The sequence below is a fragment of the Delphinus delphis genome, chromosome 3, assembly GCF_949987515.2.
Source record: "Delphinus delphis chromosome 3, mDelDel1.2, whole genome shotgun sequence".
Lineage (NCBI taxonomy): Eukaryota > Metazoa > Chordata > Mammalia > Artiodactyla > Delphinidae > Delphinus > Delphinus delphis.
In genome coordinates this window covers 8,636,556-8,654,216 of record NC_082685.1, presented here as the reverse complement: position 1 = coordinate 8,654,216, position 17,661 = coordinate 8,636,556, and the positions used below count along the sequence as shown (strand labels likewise).

General features: G+C 55.5%; 1 protein-coding gene and 1 pseudogene across 1 annotated transcript; one reads left to right on the top strand and one right to left on the bottom strand.

Annotated features, from left to right (window-relative positions):
* The first annotated feature begins 2,311 nt into the window (after positions 1–2,311).
* Positions 2,312–13,875, top strand: CDC37 (cell division cycle 37, HSP90 cochaperone). The gene is made up of 8 exons (XM_060007720.1): positions 2,312–2,534; positions 8,146–8,427; positions 8,765–8,873; positions 8,976–9,091; positions 9,182–9,304; positions 9,938–10,120; positions 10,221–10,292; positions 11,386–13,875. The coding sequence occupies exons 1-8, from the start codon at positions 2,433–2,435 to the stop codon at positions 11,536–11,538; spliced, it is 1,140 nt and encodes a 379-aa protein (XP_059863703.1). The 5' UTR covers positions 2,312–2,432; the 3' UTR covers positions 11,539–13,875.
* A 1,333-nt stretch (positions 13,876–15,208) lies between these two features.
* LOC132423730 (U6 spliceosomal RNA) lies at positions 15,209–15,308 on the bottom strand (annotated as a pseudogene).
* Between the last annotated feature and the right edge of the window lie 2,353 nt (positions 15,309–17,661).

Genomic DNA, 17,661 nt, shown 5'->3' with positions numbered 1-17,661 from the left:
CTCCCTCACCAGTGTCCAGGGTCAGCAGAGCAGGGACCCAGCTGGTCTTGTTGGTTGCTGTAGCCTGACAGCCTGGTCACAGGCTGTCTGCACACAGTAGGCTCTTGGGAAATATGTGTGAAATGAGCTGTAAAATAAATGATGGCGTAATGGCAGACTCGCATGCATGACCTCCCCGAATCCTGGGTGTGTCATTACCCACTTTGCAGATGAGGAAATTGAGGCTCAGGAAGGCAAAGCCGTTTGCCCAGTCCCACAGCCGCAGCTAAGCAGTGTGTGGCTATGGGATGCAGCAGAGGAAGCTTGGGAGCCTGGAGGAGCATTCCCAGTCCCCCACCCCCACCCCACAGGTACAAGACGCCCAGCAGGGGGTGCGCTGATGGGGGGAGGGCGGTTGGGAGTCCGAGGGGCAGTGCAAAGCAACTCAGGGGTCTCTGTCTCAGTCCCCCAGGCTGGAGATGCTGTGTTGTCAGGAGATTAGTAAATGCTTGGCGCTGATCGGGGAGCTTCCGGCGCCCTGTCCCCAATTCTGGGAGCTGGGGCTCCTGGGACCCTGTTTTCCTGGGGCCAGGCAGCTCCGGTCTCCGAAGCCAGGTAGAGACCCTCGCGCCTACCCGGGAATCCGGCATCCGGGGTCCTCCCTACATACCCTCAGCCTGGAGGCCGGCCTGAAGCCCTCAAAGGGCGTACAGGGAGCCCCTGACTTTCTTGGGGGGCGAGGGAAGCTCCCCCCGTCCAGACCCCCTCCCTCCCGGCGCCTGGTCCCCCTCGCCACCGCAGCTTGTGGTCCAAAGCTTACCTTGCAGGGGGGCTGGGCAGGGGATGCCCCGCCCTCTCCGGCCTGAGGGGCGGTAGGGGACGGGGGTGTCCAGACCGTTTGTTGCTGGTGCGTGTGTGTGTGTGTGTGTGTGTGTGTGTGTGTGTGTGTGTGTGTGCGCGCGAGAGAGAGGAGAGAGAGAGAGAGAGAGAGAGAGATTGTGAGACCCGCCGAGGTGTGGGTCCTTGCGCGCGCGTGCCCGGGACTTGACTGCCGCTGTGATGCTGGACTGCCGGGGCTGGAGGGGGAGGAGGAGGAGAGGGGGACTCCCCCGCCCCCGCCCGCCTACTCGCGGGTTTGAATGGAGCGCGAGGGGGAGGGGCGGCAGCAGGCGGGAGCTTTTGTCCGAATGGCCCCTCCCCTTCCGTGGGCAGGGGAATCCCCCACACCCGCACCCTTTTAGAGACCTTTACTCCAGTCGCTCCACCCCCTCCCTCCAACGCCCGCTCTGGGGGAGTTTGGAAGAGGCTCCCTTCACCAGGAGCCTCCCGGTTGAAGCTCCTGCAGTCCACCCTGTCCCCCCAGCGCCCTTTAATCTGAGATAATCCTTGCCCTAGGCTGCAACGAAGCCTTTTATCCCGGTGTCACAGCGTGGATAGGGATGTATGAAAATGTGTGGCTGGGGTCGCCCAAGCTCAGTGTAATGGAGTCCTTAGCGCCCGGGACGAGGAAGGGGGCGGGCGCTGCGAGCAGTCCTAGAGTACTTCAACGGGTCAAGACCCCCCGCCGTGCTCACTGCCAAGATCCACCCCCACCCCCACCCCCACCCGGCGCGAGGCCAAGAGCACGGGCCGCTAGTTAGACACTAGCGACACCCAGCGGCTGCACGGGGGGATGCAGTGGACAGGCTCCCGAGGCCAGTTAGTGTGGTCCGGGTGATTCCAGAGGGGGCGTGTATGCGCGAATCACCGCTAAAGAGGCAGAAGATACGGACGCGAGGGGTAGGCTGTGATCCGAGCCGGGGAAACACCAGCCATTAAGGCAGGGCTACATCGCGCCCACCTCCGACTCCTCAAGGGGAGGGCCATATCCTTCCTTTACTTAGACCCTCCCAGGGCAGGGCCCTGTACCCCTCGGACTGGGAATGTCCGTTCCTATCAGGCACAAAGTTAAGTTCCTCTTCGCAAGGGGCGGGAGCGAGGTCTTCTCGCCGAAGCCCGGCCCCAGCAGTGGGCTCGGTCTGACGTCACTGCGGTGTGGCTAAGGGGACAATCCTCTCCCTCAGTCTCGCCAACTGCCCCCCTCACGGACGCCGTAAACGCCCACCGTGGGGCACCGGGAGAGAAGGGGAGCTCAAGGTTGGAGAAGCCACCCGTATACCCCTAGGAGGTGCCTAGCGGAGGCCCCAAGCCCGATGGGGTGAGGTCTCGGCGAAGACTTCGGGGAGCCGGAACACGTGCGCAGGGGTCTTTAAGACCTCGGTCGCCAGTGCCGCTGCCGCGGTTACTAGGGATGTGACGTCACGCGCGGGCGGGGGCGCCCGCGTCCGGGCGGAAACGGAAGGGGCGGGGCTCTGCGGGCAGAGTCTGTGTGGTGCTACCGCCGTATCCGCTGCTGCTGCCGCCGCCGCTGCTGCTGCTGCCAGAGCCGTAGCGGGCTGGGCCGCGGAGGCAAGATGGTGGACTACAGCGTGTGGGACCACATCGAGGTGTCTGACGATGAAGACGAGACGCACCCCAACATCGACACAGCCAGCCTCTTCCGCTGGCGGCACCAGGTAGAGCGCGCGCGCCCAGCGCCTTCCCCCACTCTCGGGACTCCGCTTCAGAGTTCTGACTCCTGATACTGCTGGGGGCCCAGCCATTGACACCTGGGTTTCCCACCCTACAGTCTGGACTTTCAGAATCGCCCGGGGTTCCTTGATTCAACTCCGGGGCAACAGAATTGCCGAGACCCTTGAGTTCCTTGCCCGCGATCCTAGGCCCTCCCCCCTCCCCCTCCCCTTCCAATTTCTTGTTGGAACTCCCAGTTGACCCCTAGGGCACCTTCTTCACAGTTTAGACTACCAAGACAAGCTTTGGACGTGCCCCCCCAATCCATTTGGGACCTTCCACTTACACCCAGAATTCTACCTCAGAATCTGCACCGTGAACCTTTCGGGTACCCACTTATGATCTTGGATGTCCCATTGGCCCGTCCAACCCCCAGAGTTCCCAATACTTTAAGTCTAGTCTGTGACCTGCCTTTCGGAATCTTGACGGTGATTCACATTTAGATCTAGAGGTTCTGCTCCTCTCAATAGAGCAAGGAGTTCTGTCCTCCCCCGAGATTTCTGTTCCTGGCCTGGGACTCCAGCCCACACCCAGGACCCCTTCCCTAGAACGTAGACCGGTGCCCCACCAGGACCCTCAGTCCCATCTAGGACTGGAATTTTGAAACCTGGTTCCCCTTCAGACTGAACCACCAGCTCCGCCCTGATGGAGCATCCAATTCCGGCTGCTCTCCTTCAGCCTCATGCACTGTAGACCCAATTTCCTATTGCATCAGGAAACCCTACCCACGTGGCGTCCTGCCCAGCCAGAGCCCCTGCCCCTACTTGGTACTGCAGGCCCAGTCACCGCCCACCCCCGAGACAGGCTTCCTGTAGGAACCTCCGCCAGCATTGGAATGCCTCATTCAAACCCAAGTCCAGGACCTAAACCCACCCCAGCTTCCTTCTGACCCCAGTTTGGTCTGCTGTTCTCAGACACCCACACTGACCCTGCTTTTACCAGGAACCCTCCCAGTCTAATTCCAAATTCCCTGCCCCTTCTTTTACTTATTTTCCCCCAAATCCAGACCCCAGAATCCCAAGTCTGTGTGTTCTCTCACCCCTCTCCCTGACCAGCAGCGCTCTCAGGCCAACAAAATGGCTCTCATGAGACCTAATGTTCTAATCTGCTCCACCAAATCAGAGCTCCTGCACCCACATTCCTATGCTTGTTACACTCTCAGACTGAGGGCATATGTCTCTCAGAATCTTCCAGTTAGGAATTCCTCACCCCACCTTCCCATATATCAGCTCCCAGTCGTTTATCTAGAAGCTTCTAGAAGGGCCCTTCCCCATCCTGCCAAGACCCAGCATTAGTCCCTACATCTGGTTTCCAGTCCCAGTTCCAACCCATTCCTTAAAGCAGCAGCCTCCTGGGTAGTGTCTGCCGGGTGGGCCCCTGGAGTGTAAGGAGAAAGTTCTAGCACTTCTCTTTCTTGACACGTGTAACATTTTATTATGAAATATTGAAGATCTCTGCAAGCTCTCAAGGCAATTCTTGGGAACACCTATTTCTGTAACATAGTTAGTCTATATCACCGTGGGGAGGACGGTTTGGTCCTGCTGAGTTGGGAGGCTGATGTCCCCTCTCCTGCAGCATCCTCCTCCCACCACACCCTTCTCCCTCTTGGCACAAAACCTTTTCCTGGCCTGCCACTGGGAGCCCCAGTGCTGGAGTGGAGGCAGGGAGCCTGGTGTCTCCAGCACCCAGTTCAGCGGCCACCAAGCCTGGGTTCTCATCCCAGCCCTGCCACAGGGCTGTTGCTGCTTTAGGGGGAGCGAGACCCCGCCTCCATGAGACCATCGTAAGGATGACATGAAATGAGATCTGAAAAGAACTTGGCTCAGGGCCCGGGAGGGAGTAAGCAGGACCAGAGGGGAAAGGGGGATTAGAGAAAAGGTAGCCTGGTGTGCTTCTGAGCACAGGCCTGCCCACCCAGGTTCAGATGCTGGCTCCTGCTGAATCACTGACCTGCTGCATTGCCCCCAGTGAGTGTTGATCTCTCTGTGCCTCAATTTCTCCAGCTGGGGATCTTATCAGTATCTATCTCATAGGGTTGTTGTGAGGGTTGCCTTATGTATTTAATGTGTGTAATGCTCTCAGGACAGCACCTGGCATGTAATAAACTGTGTAGAAACTTTAGCCACTATCATTATTATTACTCATGTAATTCACGCTCATGGTAAAAAAATAATCCAAAGGTTCCAGAAGGGGACCAGCGAGTCTTCCCGGCTCCAGCTCCAGCTCCCTGGCTCCCTTGTCCAGAAACAGCCACCAGTACTAGTTTCTTGTGGCTCCTCCCAGTGAGCTGTGTGGTGTCCAGGTTCTGTGAGCCTTGGGTCCCCTGTCTGTAAGGAGGGCAGTGATACCTGTGGCCCCTTCTCGCTGCCAAGGCTTCTGCCCTTCCCAGCCTGCTACAGCCCCTCCCGGAGGCGTAAAGCTCAGGCCGGGCAGGCTGCCACCCCCAGCAGCTCCAGGAGGCCTTTATTTAGCTTTGGCCTCCCTGGCGGCTGCTCAGAGGATGCCGGGAAGATTTTGATGGCCGTCCAGCAGAAACCAGCAGTGTGGTAGATTCCTGCTGCCACCCAAGGCCAGCTATAATGCCATAAGGCAGCAGGAAGGCTCCAGGTGACACAGTCCCATCGTGGAAAAAGAGAGGTGGCAGAGGCCACAATGTGTCCTCCGCAAGGCGAGGGCCTCATCCGAGTGGGAAAAGTGAGGCTCAGGGTTGGCCATGTCGGTCCTGTGGGGCGTTAGAGAAGGATTCAGGTCTCCCGCTTCTCACCCACCGTCTTCCTGGCCCTGTGCTAGGCCCTCTAATAAAGCACAGAAGCTAGTTAGCGGACCATTCTGGTGGCCGTGGCTGTGGCCGTGGCCATGACGGCGGTGATGACAGTTGAGGACACGTATACTGAATGCTGTGTTGCAGGCAGTTTCCTGGGAGTAACTCATTTAGTCCTCAAAACAACCCTGTGAGACCCCATTTCATAGAGGGGGACACCAAGGCAGGGAGAGATATGAGACTTGGCCAAGGTCACATTACCAGTAAGTGGTGGAGCTGGGCTGCTCTGATGATACAGTAACAACTGCTCCCAGTTACCAGTTATAAGCATTTACTGGATATCGAGCTAAGCACTTGAAGTACATTTTCTTGTTTGAGCCCCAGTACAGTCCCCAGAGAGAGACAGATTGTCCCCTTGGACAGACAGTAATGACAGTAGCCAACGTGGGAATGGTGCTGACTGAGCACCCAGCACGGCTCTGGACTGTCTACTTTTATAACCTTTTTTGCTTTTCCCAGTGCAACCTTGGCACTATTGTCTGCATCTGACAGATGAGGAAACTGAAGTTAGGGGATTGGCCCAGGGACACCCGGCCATTACATGGTGGCTGTGAGATATGACCCCAGGTCTGGTGCCCCAAGGCCTTCCACTAGCATCTCATCACGTCATCTGATGATCACAGAGGGGCCTTTGGGGCTCAGTGACTCTGGGGGTCGGGCACTTGGGGAAGGCTTTGTCGAAGCTGAGACTTGGGGACAAAGCAGATGGAGTAAGGGGAAGAGAGTTCCAGGTGGGAGGAACAGCATGTGCAGAGGCTAAGAGTCAGGAGAGAGCTGGTCCATTCAGGGCTAGCATCAACCACAGGGGCCGGCATCGGCCTGCGACCCAGCCCCCCAAGGAGCCTTGGCCATCTGGCCAGCGTGGGGCAGGGGTCTGGGGTCCCCTCTGAACCCAGACACTCCAGTCTGAGGTAGCAGGGAGGGCTGTGGTCAGACAGGTACATTTCAAAGACTCCTGTGGCAGGTTCCGAGCCTGGATTGGGGCGACAGCAATGGAAGATGGTGACACCTCTCAGGGTTCAGTCATTGGTCTGGGTTGAGCAGGCACTGCTGGGAGCCAAGCAGGGTTGGAGAGTGACAGGGCCCAGTGATCTGATAGGGGTCGGGATGGGGGACTGAGGAGATGGGGTGCAGTGGAAGAGGAGGTCTGAGGAGTGGCGTCTAGGGTAGGGGGGGACAGGAGGCTGGTGGGCACTAGGCTGGGCTCAGGAGGGCCTGCTGGCCTGGAGACAGAGCTGAGCGGGCCTCTGCAGATCCAGGTGCAGCACCCGGGGTGGAGCAAGTTGGAGAAACAACTGGAAATGAAAAGTGTCAGGGGAGTTTCCTGGTAGCCTAGTGGTTAGGATTCTAGGCCTTCACTGCTGTGCCCCGGGTTCAATCCCTGGTCGGGGAACTGTGATCCCACGAGCCACGCAGCGTGGCCAAAAAAAAAAAAAAAAAAAAAAATAGTGTCAGGATTTGGTGGCAGAGAGGGAGGGACAGGGTTCACAACAGGCCTCAGCTTGGGACAGGAGGCAGGGGCAGGCTCTTTGCTGAGGGAGGACACAGCAGAAAAACAGGTCTGGGGGGCTCCGGTGGGGAGTTCAGTTTGGGGCACAGAATTGGAGGTGCCTGTGGGACACCCAAGCAGCGGTGGCTTGAGGGGCGTGGTGGGTGCAGGAGGGTGCCTGAGTGTTAACTGAGGGTGGCTCCAGGGAGGAGGGGGAACCTGAGACCCTGGGGAGGGGTGAGGCCTCTATCCAGCATCTTATTACTTTATTACATCCAACAAGGCTTTCCTGAGTCCGTACTGTGTGTCAGGCCCAGCTCTGGAGGCACAACACCTTTGTGGAGCCAGTATCCTTGGAGGAGGACAGTGCCCGAAACATGATAAATAATTGTCACAGGCTGTTGTCAGGTGACAAGTGCTGAGGAGGAAGGTCAAGCAGAGCAGGGTAGGGGGAGGTTGAGACCTTCAGCTGGGTGGTCAAGGAAGGCCTCATCTGTAAGGGACTTTTTTTTTTTTTTTTGCCGCACTGCGCAGCTTGTGGGATCTTAGTTCCCCAACCAGGGATTGAACCTGGGCCCTCGGCAGTGAAAGCACGAAGTCTTAACTACTGGACCACCAGGGAATTCCCTGTAAGGGACATTTGAAGATGATAAGGGGGACTTCCCTGGTGGCCCAGTGGTTAAGACTCTACACTCCCAATGCAGCGGGCACAGGTTCAACCCCTGATCAGGGAACCGCAATCTCGCATGCTGCAGGGCGCGGCCAACGAATACATAAATAATATATATATTTTTAAAAAGAAGATGTTAAGGATGCCGGGGTGGGGTGTATCTGGGGAGAGAACATTCCAGGCCAAGGGAACAGCCAGTGCAAAGGCCCTGAGGTTTGAAGTGGGTTCAAGAAAAGGTGAGGCAGCCAGTGTGGCTGGAGGGAGGGGGTGAGCAGGAAGAGGTGAGGCCATGGAGGGCACGGGACAGATTGCGCACGGCCCTGCGGGTCACAGGGAGGACTTAGGTTTTTGCTCCAAGTGAGGTGGCAGCCGTAGAGGGTTCTGAGCAGAAGAGGGACCCACCCTGGCTCAGGTGCACCTGTAGGAGCGAGAGCGGGAGCTGGGAGTCCAGCACACGGAGGTTGGTGCTGACATTCTCCGGAGTCATTCCAGGTGCAGCTGTTGGGGTCCTGGGCCTGGGGCTGGGGTCAAGGGACAAGCCGTTCCGCAGAGTGATGGGCCGTGCCTGTCCCACAGGCCCGGGTGGAGCGCATGGAGCAGTTCCAGAAAGAAAAGGAGGAGCTGGACAGGGGCTGTCGCGAGTGCAAGCGCAAGGTGGCCGAGTGCCAGCGGAAGCTGAAGGATCTGGAGGTGGCCGAGGGCGAGGGCAGCAGGGCCGAGCTGGAGCGGCTGCAGGCCGAGGCACAGCAGCTGCGCAAGGAGGAGCGGAGCTGGGAGCAGAAGCTGGAGGAGATGCGCAAGAAGGAGAAGAGCATGCCCTGGAACGTGGACACGCTCAGCAAGGACGGCTTCAGCAAGGTGTGCGAGGGCCGGGCGCGCTCGGCAGACGGTGGCAGGTGTGGCCGAGGGGACTGCTCAGGTCCAGGGACGGGTGGATGGAGGTGGCGGGTGAGGGGATCATGTGTGGGGGCCCAGGCAGGTGCGGCACCCCACCGGTACCCCCCCTCTGATCTGCCCGAAGGCCCTAGTCCGAGGCCACACCTGCCACGCCCACGCTTCCGCCACGCTGATGTTCATGGCGCCGTCACCACCTCCACCCTGGATGGGATGGGCGCTGCGGCCGCGGCCCACCCGGCCACGCTTGAGGCGCCGCACAGCCTCGCCCCAGCCCACTCCCCTTCTCACCCCACCACAGAGCATGGTCAATACCAAGCCTGAGCGGGCGGAGGAGGAGTCGGAGGAGGTGAGGGAACAGAAACACAAAACCTTCGTGGAGAAGTATGAGAAACAGATCAAGCACTTCGGTAAGTTGGGCCCAGGTGGGGGCCCGGTGGGCGGTGCACGTGACAAGGGGCTAGCCTCTGCCTCCAGGGCCCTTCCAACACCTTGCCAACACCTTCCCGCAGGCATGCTCCGCCGCTGGGATGACAGCCAGAAGTACCTGTCGGACAACGTCCACCTGGTGTGTGAGGAGACCGCCAACTACCTGGTCATCTGGTGCATTGACCTAGAGGTGGAGGAGGTATGTGGAGCCCACCCTCGGGGCTGGGGAAATTTCGGCTGTGCCCTGGGTCCGCCACTTGGTGACGCCGTGCTTGTTTTCCCCTGGCAGAAATGTGCGCTGATGGAGCAGGTGGCCCACCAGACCATCGTCATGCAGTTCATCCTGGAGCTGGCCAAGAGCCTGAAGGTGGACCCCCGTGCCTGCTTCCGGCAGTTCTTCACCAAGATCAAGGTAGGGAGGGGCCGGAGTGGCCAGGGCAGAGTGGAGGGTGGTCCTCCTCAGGGAACCAGCCTGCGGTCCACTGGGGGAGACAGACATGGGTTTACTTGGACTCAAGCCCCTGTGATCAGTCCTCTCCTCAGTCAGGAGAGGGCTGGGCCACGGAGGAGCTGACGAGTGGTCGGCTCCTGGGCAGATTTGGAAAGCCGAGCTGGCACGATGTGCTGAAAGTCCTAAGCTGGGGTGAGGGCCAGAGTCAAGGATGCCTGTGGGTTTCTTACCTGAGCACCTGAAGAGCAAAGCTATCCCTGCTGAGCTGGGGGAGCTGCAGGACAGACTAAGGGGTGTGACCGGGAGCTCCGGGGTGGCTGTGTTGCATTTGAGATGCCCGCTAAACTCCACAGGAGGACCCGAAGGAGGTGGGTGTCACGAGTCTGAGGTTCAGGGGCTTGTGCGGGCAGGGGGTCGTGAGCACAGAGGTGTAAAGTCGAGCTCAGAGGAGGCAGAGGAGAGCCCTGAGGCCCAGGGTGCCTGTCAGTCAGTTCAGGAGCAGATGCAGGGAGCCCTGGGGCGTCTCTGAGGACCTGCAGTGGGGCGGTCTTGGCTCCCCCAGTTCAATCCTGTGCACGCCCCTGCCCCCCGCAGACTGCTGACCGTCAGTACATGGAGGGCTTCAACGACGAGCTGGAGGCCTTCAAAGACCGCGTGCGGGGCCGGGCCAAGCTGCGCATCGAGAAGGCCATGAAGGAGTACGAGGAGGAGGAGCGCAGGAAGCGGCTTGGCCCCGGCGGTCTGGACCCCGTCGAGGTCTACGAATCCCTCCCTGAGGTGCGGCCCCCTGGGCCCTGGCGGGCAGCAGGCAGGCAGCCAGTGGGGTCCCCAGGCTCCCTGGGACCCAGGCCCTGACCCCACCCCTCTGCACCCACAGGAACTCCAGAAATGCTTTGACGTGAAGGATGTGCAGATGCTCCAAGATGCCATCAGCAAGATGGACCCCACCGTGAGTAACTGCGCCCAAGCCCACCTGGGCGAGCGATGTGTCTCCCCCGCCCCCTCCAGCTCTGCTGCCCACATCATTGGTAGAAGTGTCCCTCCTGGGCTTCTCAAAGGAACAAGGGACGTTTTGTCACCGTGTGGCCAGCACACGAGGCAGCCAGGCTTTGTGCCATCTGCCCACTTACATTTATTGAGCACCTACTGTGTGCCCGGCGTCCAGATTGAGTGTCCCTGTCCCTGCGGGCTGTTGATGAGCACACCAGCTGACCCCACCTTTGCCAGCAGCTCAGAGTGGCCCAAGGAGGGGGTCCCTTTCCAGCCTCAGTTACCTCATCAAACCACTTTCTCTCGATATTAACTCACGAAATCCATGGGGAGGGCTGAGCACGTAGTAGGTGCTGGTAAAAACAGCAGCTGTTTCGAGCAGTCACCGCGCTGGTAGATAAATACTTTGAGTCTTGATAGACCTCGGTTTGACCCCATTCCTGCTGCCTGTCTCACCCCGTTGGCCACACTGCTTTCCTCATCTGTAAAAAGTCTAGTCGCAAGACCTGGCCCAGGGTTTCTAGATGCTTCTGTGGGAATGAACATCTAGACCAAGGGTCTTCCGCCTATGGCTTGCAGGCTCATTGTCTGTCTCTACATAAAACTTGATTGGAATGCAGCAGCCAGGCTGGTTTATTTTCATCTTGTCTGTGGCTGGTTTTGTGCTACAACCATAAAGTTGAGGCATGATGGGTTGAGAGGTTTTGACAGAGACCATAGGGCCCGCAAGCCAACGATATTTACTGTCTGGCCCTTTACAAAAAAGTTTGCTCACCCTTGTTCTAGACTACACTGTTTAAACTTGAATTAAAGTTAAGTGAGCTTTAAAGTTCCCCTGCACCAGCCACATTTGAAGTACTCGGTAGCCACACGTGGCTGGTGGCTACCATATTGTACGGCACAGATTACAGGCCATTTCCATCATTGCGCGCAGTTCTTTGGTAAAGCTGTAATCTAGAAAGAGCAGGAAGCAGGCTCGAGGATGTGCGGGGGACAGGCGGGCCACCAGAAGATGGCAGCCCAGCCTCACCAACCCACCCTTCTCCCTGCAGGACGCGAAGTACCACATGCAGCGCTGCATCGACTCCGGCCTCTGGGTCCCCAACTCCAAGTCCAGTGAGGCCAAAGAAGAGGAGGAGGCGGGTCCCGGGGACCCCTTGCTGGAAGCCTCCAGTCGGGGCGACGAGAAAGACGTCAGCGCATAACCCACCTCAGCTGCTGCCCGACTGCCTGCAGGCCCCTGTGCGCCCCTTTTCAGAAAACAAAAATAGACACCATCTCCCCAGCTCCTGGCTTCCCCCACTTTGGCTGCTCCCACACCTAGCCCGGAGGGGCCTGCCCACCCCCCTCCACTGACCCCACTCCCTGAGCGCTCATCCAAGTCTGCTTTGAGTCAAGGGGCTTCACTGCCTGCAGCTCCCCCACTTCAGCATTATGCCAAAGGCTTGGGGGTCCAGGGAGGGGTAGAGGTTGCCAGGCTGGTCCACAGGGTATGGGTGGGGTCCCCAGCTGAGGGCCCTGCCCCAGTCACTGTGGGCTCCGTTTTCACTGTTCATCTGCTGTTGAGTCTCCTACATAGTAAACAGCAATTATCTTCCAATAAAGGATTTCAGATGCTCCGTGAGACCTCAGGAGGGCTGGCACAGCTCTTCTCTTGCAGGGTGGGAGGGAACCCTGGTCAGTGTTGGCGGCTGGGCTTGTGATGCCCCCAGCTTTGCCCTGCAGCAAATGGGCAATGTCCTCCGTCCTCACTCCAGGCTCTCCAGGAATGTGTCGTTCCGCCGCCTGGAACACTTCCTCAGGACACCTTTGTGTCAAGGGTTCTCACTCCCCCCCCCCCCCCGTAAGTCTTGGGATTATCTCATCCCTCTGAGCCACCCCCCAGCGTCCGTTCAGGAGCATCAACTTGCACCGTGTCTCACCTTCCACGTGGCCAGCTCTGCCTCCAAAACAAATCTTGAGTCTGTCCACTGCCCTTCGTCCTCCACCCTGGTTCAGGTCCCTGTCACCTCTGGCCTGCATGCCCACTCCAGCCTCTTCCCTGTCTTCCTTGCCCTCGCTGGACCCCAGCAGGCAGCCGCCAGTGGGCACCTGTGAACACCTGAGTCAGGGCACATTCCTCAGAGCAGAAGCCTAAGACCTCCCTGCAGTTCGCCAGGCCCTACACCATCTGCCTGGTCACCTCCCTGCCCTCGTCTCATGTCCTCCCCTTCTCATCAACTCCCTCCTTGCTGATCCTTAAGCACTTTCAAGTTTTTCTTATCAGTGTGACCTTGGGCACTTTCCTCAGCCTCAGTGTCCCCCTCTGTACAATGAGAGTCATGTTCATGCTCTCCTCCCAGGGTTGCGATGAGGTGTAGGTGAGATAATGTACAGGCAAGCATGGCGCCTGGTACCCAGGTGCTTAAAATCTGGGCCTTGGCACATGCCCGTCCCTCTGCTTGAACACCCTTCCCTTGAAAAAGTAATCTTTTGAAAGCAGTCTTCCTTTAAAAGGTAATGGAATATTCGGGCCACAGGAAAGGCTTAAAGAATACTATAATAAACAAGGACACATCAACTTTTAAGACATGAAATACCAAGGGTCGTGAAGCCCACTGCCCACCTCTTCTGGGGGACACCACCCCTTGGCAGCTGCTTCTCACTGCAATCAGAGCTCTGCCACCTCCTCCCAGAGGTCCTCCTTGACCTGCCTTTTGAGTCACGCATCACGTCTGGCCTCGCAGCTTCTTCACCTGCCTGGTTTTGCTGATGTGTGTATTGCTGTCTCCTTTATGCTGTGAGCACCACCACGGCACAAACTGAGTCTTGGTCCTAAAATATTCCCAGCGCCCCGAAGGGGTCCTGGCCCTCAGTAAATGCCTTTGTGTCCAAGCTGATCACCACCAGGGGTCAACAGTGAGCTGCAAACCTGAGTGGCATTGCCTAATGCTTTTCATATAGATGAGAATGGCTGGTGGGGGGGGGGGTATGGGGGGCCCTCCTAAGGCCCTGGATAAACCCCACCCATCCAGGATCCACTCAGGATCGTCAACTTGTTAATACTTTACTGTAAAACTTTCAAAGATAGAATCCATATTCCTGATATTTTGTTTGACCTCAGGCTTCAGTAGAATTCAGCGCTGTTACTGATTTTTTTTAAAAAATTATTTATTTTTGGCTGCATTGGGTCTTCGTTGCTGTGCCCGGGCTTTCTCTAGTTGCAGCGAGCGGGGGCTACTCTTCGTTGCGGTGCGTGGGCTTCTCATTGCGTTGGCTTTTCTTGTGGAGCACGGGCTCTAGGTGCATGGACTTCTGTAGTTGTGGCGTGCAGGCTTAGTAGTTGTGGTGCACGGGCTTAGTTGTTCCGCGGCATGTGGGATCTTCCCGGACGAGGGCTCGAACCCGTGTTCTCTGCATTGGGAGGCGGATTCTTAACCACTGAGGCACCAGGGAAGCCCTGTTACTGATTTTTGACTTAAAATTTCAATGTTTTGTTCATCATGTTTTTTTTCACATTAATGGTGTTTTTGGAAAATATTACATTAAAATATTTATCTCGATTACTGAGTTGGCGCCCTCTTTGCTTTCATGCCTCGCCTGCCTCACCCTAACACCGGCTAGGATTTAAAACACCAGCTATTAAGAGAGACACATAGAGTAGGTTCTCTCTCTACTCACCCACCACCCACGCTGTTCCCTGCCCCCAGCCATGGGAGCCCACCGTATACGGTGTCTCGTGACTCCTTCCGGGGTTTCTTTTTGTAAGTTCAAATGTAATCTTACCGCTTCCGTTCCTTTTTCACACAGAGCTAACACACTGCAGTCAGCGGCGCGCGTCTTTGCTGTTTCTCACTGAACCTTGTGGCCCTGCAGATTTTTCCTTATCAGTTCATCAGCACTTCCTCATTCTTTCTACTCTGGTAGAAAGCTCCAGTATGTGCACATCTCAGCATTTATTTCACCAGCGTTTTTAACACTTGCAAGTTTTTCCGTCTCTAATTTTACAAGCAATGCAGCGAAACATACCTTTGCGCACCATTTTCCACGAAGACAGGCATCCCACCTATAGAGTAAGCTCCCAGAAGCATGATTGGCTGGGTCTTAGCGGCAAACAGAATTCCACTCCAAAGGGTTTCACTGAACAAAATGTAATGATGTGAGTGGGACAGGAGAACCAACAGATGTGTGTTGAGTGGATTCATTTTCTGTGGCTGCTGTAACAAATCACCGCAAACTTAGTGGCTTCAACACAAATGCATTACCTTACACTTCCGCCGGTCAGAAGTCTAACATGGGTCTCGCTGCGCTAAAATCAAGGCATTGGCAGGGCTGTGATCCTTCTGGAGGCTCTGGGTAAGATCCATTTCCTTGCTGTTTCCAGCTTCTAGGGGCTGCCTGTGCGCCTTGGCGCATGGCCCCCTTCCTCCATCATCAAAGATGGCAAAGATGAATCAAGTTCTGTCACATCACTCTGACCTCTTTTTCTGCCTCCCCATTCCACTTTTTAAAAAAAGAAATAAATTTATTTATTTTTGGCTGCATTGGGTCTTTGTTGCTGCACGCGGGCTTTCTCTAGTTGCGGCGAGCAGGGGCTACTCTTCGTTACAGTGCGCGGGCCTCTCATTGCGGTGACTTCTCTTGTTGCGGAGCACGGGCTCTAGGTGCGTGGGCTTCAGTAGTTGTGGCTCGCAGGCTCTAGAGCACGGGCTCAGTAGTTGTGGCGCACGGGCTTAGTTGCTCCGTGGCATGTGGGATCTTCCTGGACCAGGGCTCGAACCTGTGTCCCCTACATTCTTAACCACTGCGCCACAAGGGAAGTCCCCTCCCCGTTCCACTTTTAAGGACCTTTGTGGTTACACTGAGTCCACCAAGATAATCTCCCTATCATTTTTTTTAAATATGGAATGATTCACTTATTTGCGCGTCATCCTTGTGCAGGGGACATGCTAATCTCTGTATCCTTCCAATTTTAGTATACGTGCCGCTGAAGCAAGTGCTAATCTCCCTACCTTAAAGTCAGCTGAGTAGCATTCTTAATTCCTGATTCTCACTGGCGATTAGGGCATGGACATCTTTGGGGCGTTGTAATTCCATAAGGCACCCGGAACTAGCAACAGTGGGAAGATTTCGACAGGACTAAAGAGGATGGGAAGGGAGCAGAACTTGCTGACATCTGGAGCCGTGAAGAAGGGGCTCCTTGCAGGTTATGTGGCCACAGAGAAACCACCACTGCCCAACTGTGGTTGGGCAGGGAGGGAATAGGGACCCTCGTCTGTCTCCCACCTCTGATCTCCTGTCAGCCTTCCCCATCGGCAGAACCCACCAGAAGCCAAGGACATGGAAGCTGAGTGAAGCAATGTCCTCTTTTTTTGTGGCTATAGGAGGAAGCCCTGAATACACAGCTGCTCATAGGCAACACATATCCGGCCGGGGGCCTGGAATTACACTGGGTGCTGAGGACAGAGCCTAAAACAAGTTACTCCTGCACCCTATACCCTTTATCTGCTCCACTCTTCTCTGCCCACCACTTCCACCTTCCAACAAAACCCACAAGTGGGCTTATTAGTATTTATCTGGTTTATGTAAGCTTCCTGAAGGCAGAGATTCCTGTGTTTTGTTCATGGCTAAAACCCCACGGCTGAGAACACAGCACAGGGTAAGCATTCCGTAAGTGCGCGCACGTGTGTGTGTGTGTGTGTGTGTGTGTGTGTGTGTGTGTGTTTAATTGTGGTAAAATGTGCATAACAAAACTTATCACTTAACCATTTTGGGTTGTTTTGTTTTGTTTTGTTTTTTGCCATGCCACGTGGTATGCAGGATCTTAGTTCCCTGACCAGGGATCAAACCCACGGCCCTGCAGTGGGATCTGGAAGTCACAACAACTGGACCGCCAGGAAAGTCCTCATTTTAACAATTTTGAGGGGTACGATTCAGTGGTATTAAGTACAAGACTTTATTGTTTTTAATTGAATTGTATACTTTATTTTTTAAATTAATTTATTTATTTTTAATTTTATTTTAGCGAGGGCTACTCTTTGATGCGGTGCATGGGCTTCTCATTGTGGTGGCTTCTTTTGCTGCGGAGCACGGGCTCTAGGCGCTCAGGCTTCAGTAGTTGTGGCACGTGGGCTCAGTAGTTGTAGCTGTGGCGCACGGGCTTAGTTGCTCCGTGGCATGTGGGATCTTCCCGGACCAGGGCTCAAACCTGTGTCCCCTGCATTGGTAGGCGGCTTCTTAACCACTACACCACCAGGGAAGTCCAAGTATGAGAATTTCTGTATGCATTAAACACTTAAGTCCCCACTCATAAAATATCTGTAATTTTGTTCCTGGCTTATTTCACTTAATATAGTGTTTTCAAGTTTCATCCATGGTGTGGCATGTGCCAGAATTTCCTTCTTTTCTTTTTCTTTATGGCTGAATAATATTCCATTGTAGAATACACCACATTTTGTTTACCCACTCATCCATCGTTGGACACTTGGGTTGCTTCCCATCTCTTGGCTATTGTGAATAATGACGCTATGAACACAGATGTACAAACATCTCTCTGAGTCTGTGCTTTCTTTGTGTATACACTCAGAAATGCAATTGCTGGATCGTATGGTAATTCTTTTTTTTTTTTTTTTTTTTGGTGGTATGTGGGCCTCTCACTGTTGTGGCCTCTCCCGTCGCGGAGCACAGGCTCCGGACACGCAGGCTCAGTGGCCACGGCTCACTGGGCCCAGCCGCTCTGCGGCATGTGGGATCTTCCCGGACCGGGGCACGAACCCGCATCCCCTGCATCGGCAGGCGGACTCTCAACCACTGCGCCACCAGGAAAGCCCCTGGTAATTCTTTTTGAGGAACCATTAAACCATAGCATGTTTTGAATTCAGTAATGAGATGGGTGTCAGGGGGCTGGAAGCAGAGTGGGGACTTGTCCTCAAAACCATTTTGTGCCTTTTCGATTTGGAACTATGTGAATGAATTACTTATTTTTTTAAAAAATCCAAAAAACAATTAAAAAGAAAAAAAAGGGTGGGAAAATTTTGTTTCCTGGAGACATTGAGACCACAAAATTGGATTTCACATAACTGTCCATTCACGGGGGAAGGGACAAATAAATTATAGCCTATTAATGTGTACAGTGCTGCATGACAGAGCAGTGAAACCAGGGAGAGAAACTCACATCAATATGGATGAAATTCATGAACAAAAATGCGGTGAACAACAAGAGAAGCCACCGCAATGAGAAGCCCATGCACTGCAATGAAGAGTAGCCCCCTGCTTGCCGCAACTAGAGAAAGCCCACGTGCAGCAACAGACACAATGCAGCCAAAAATAAATAAATAAATTTTAAAAAA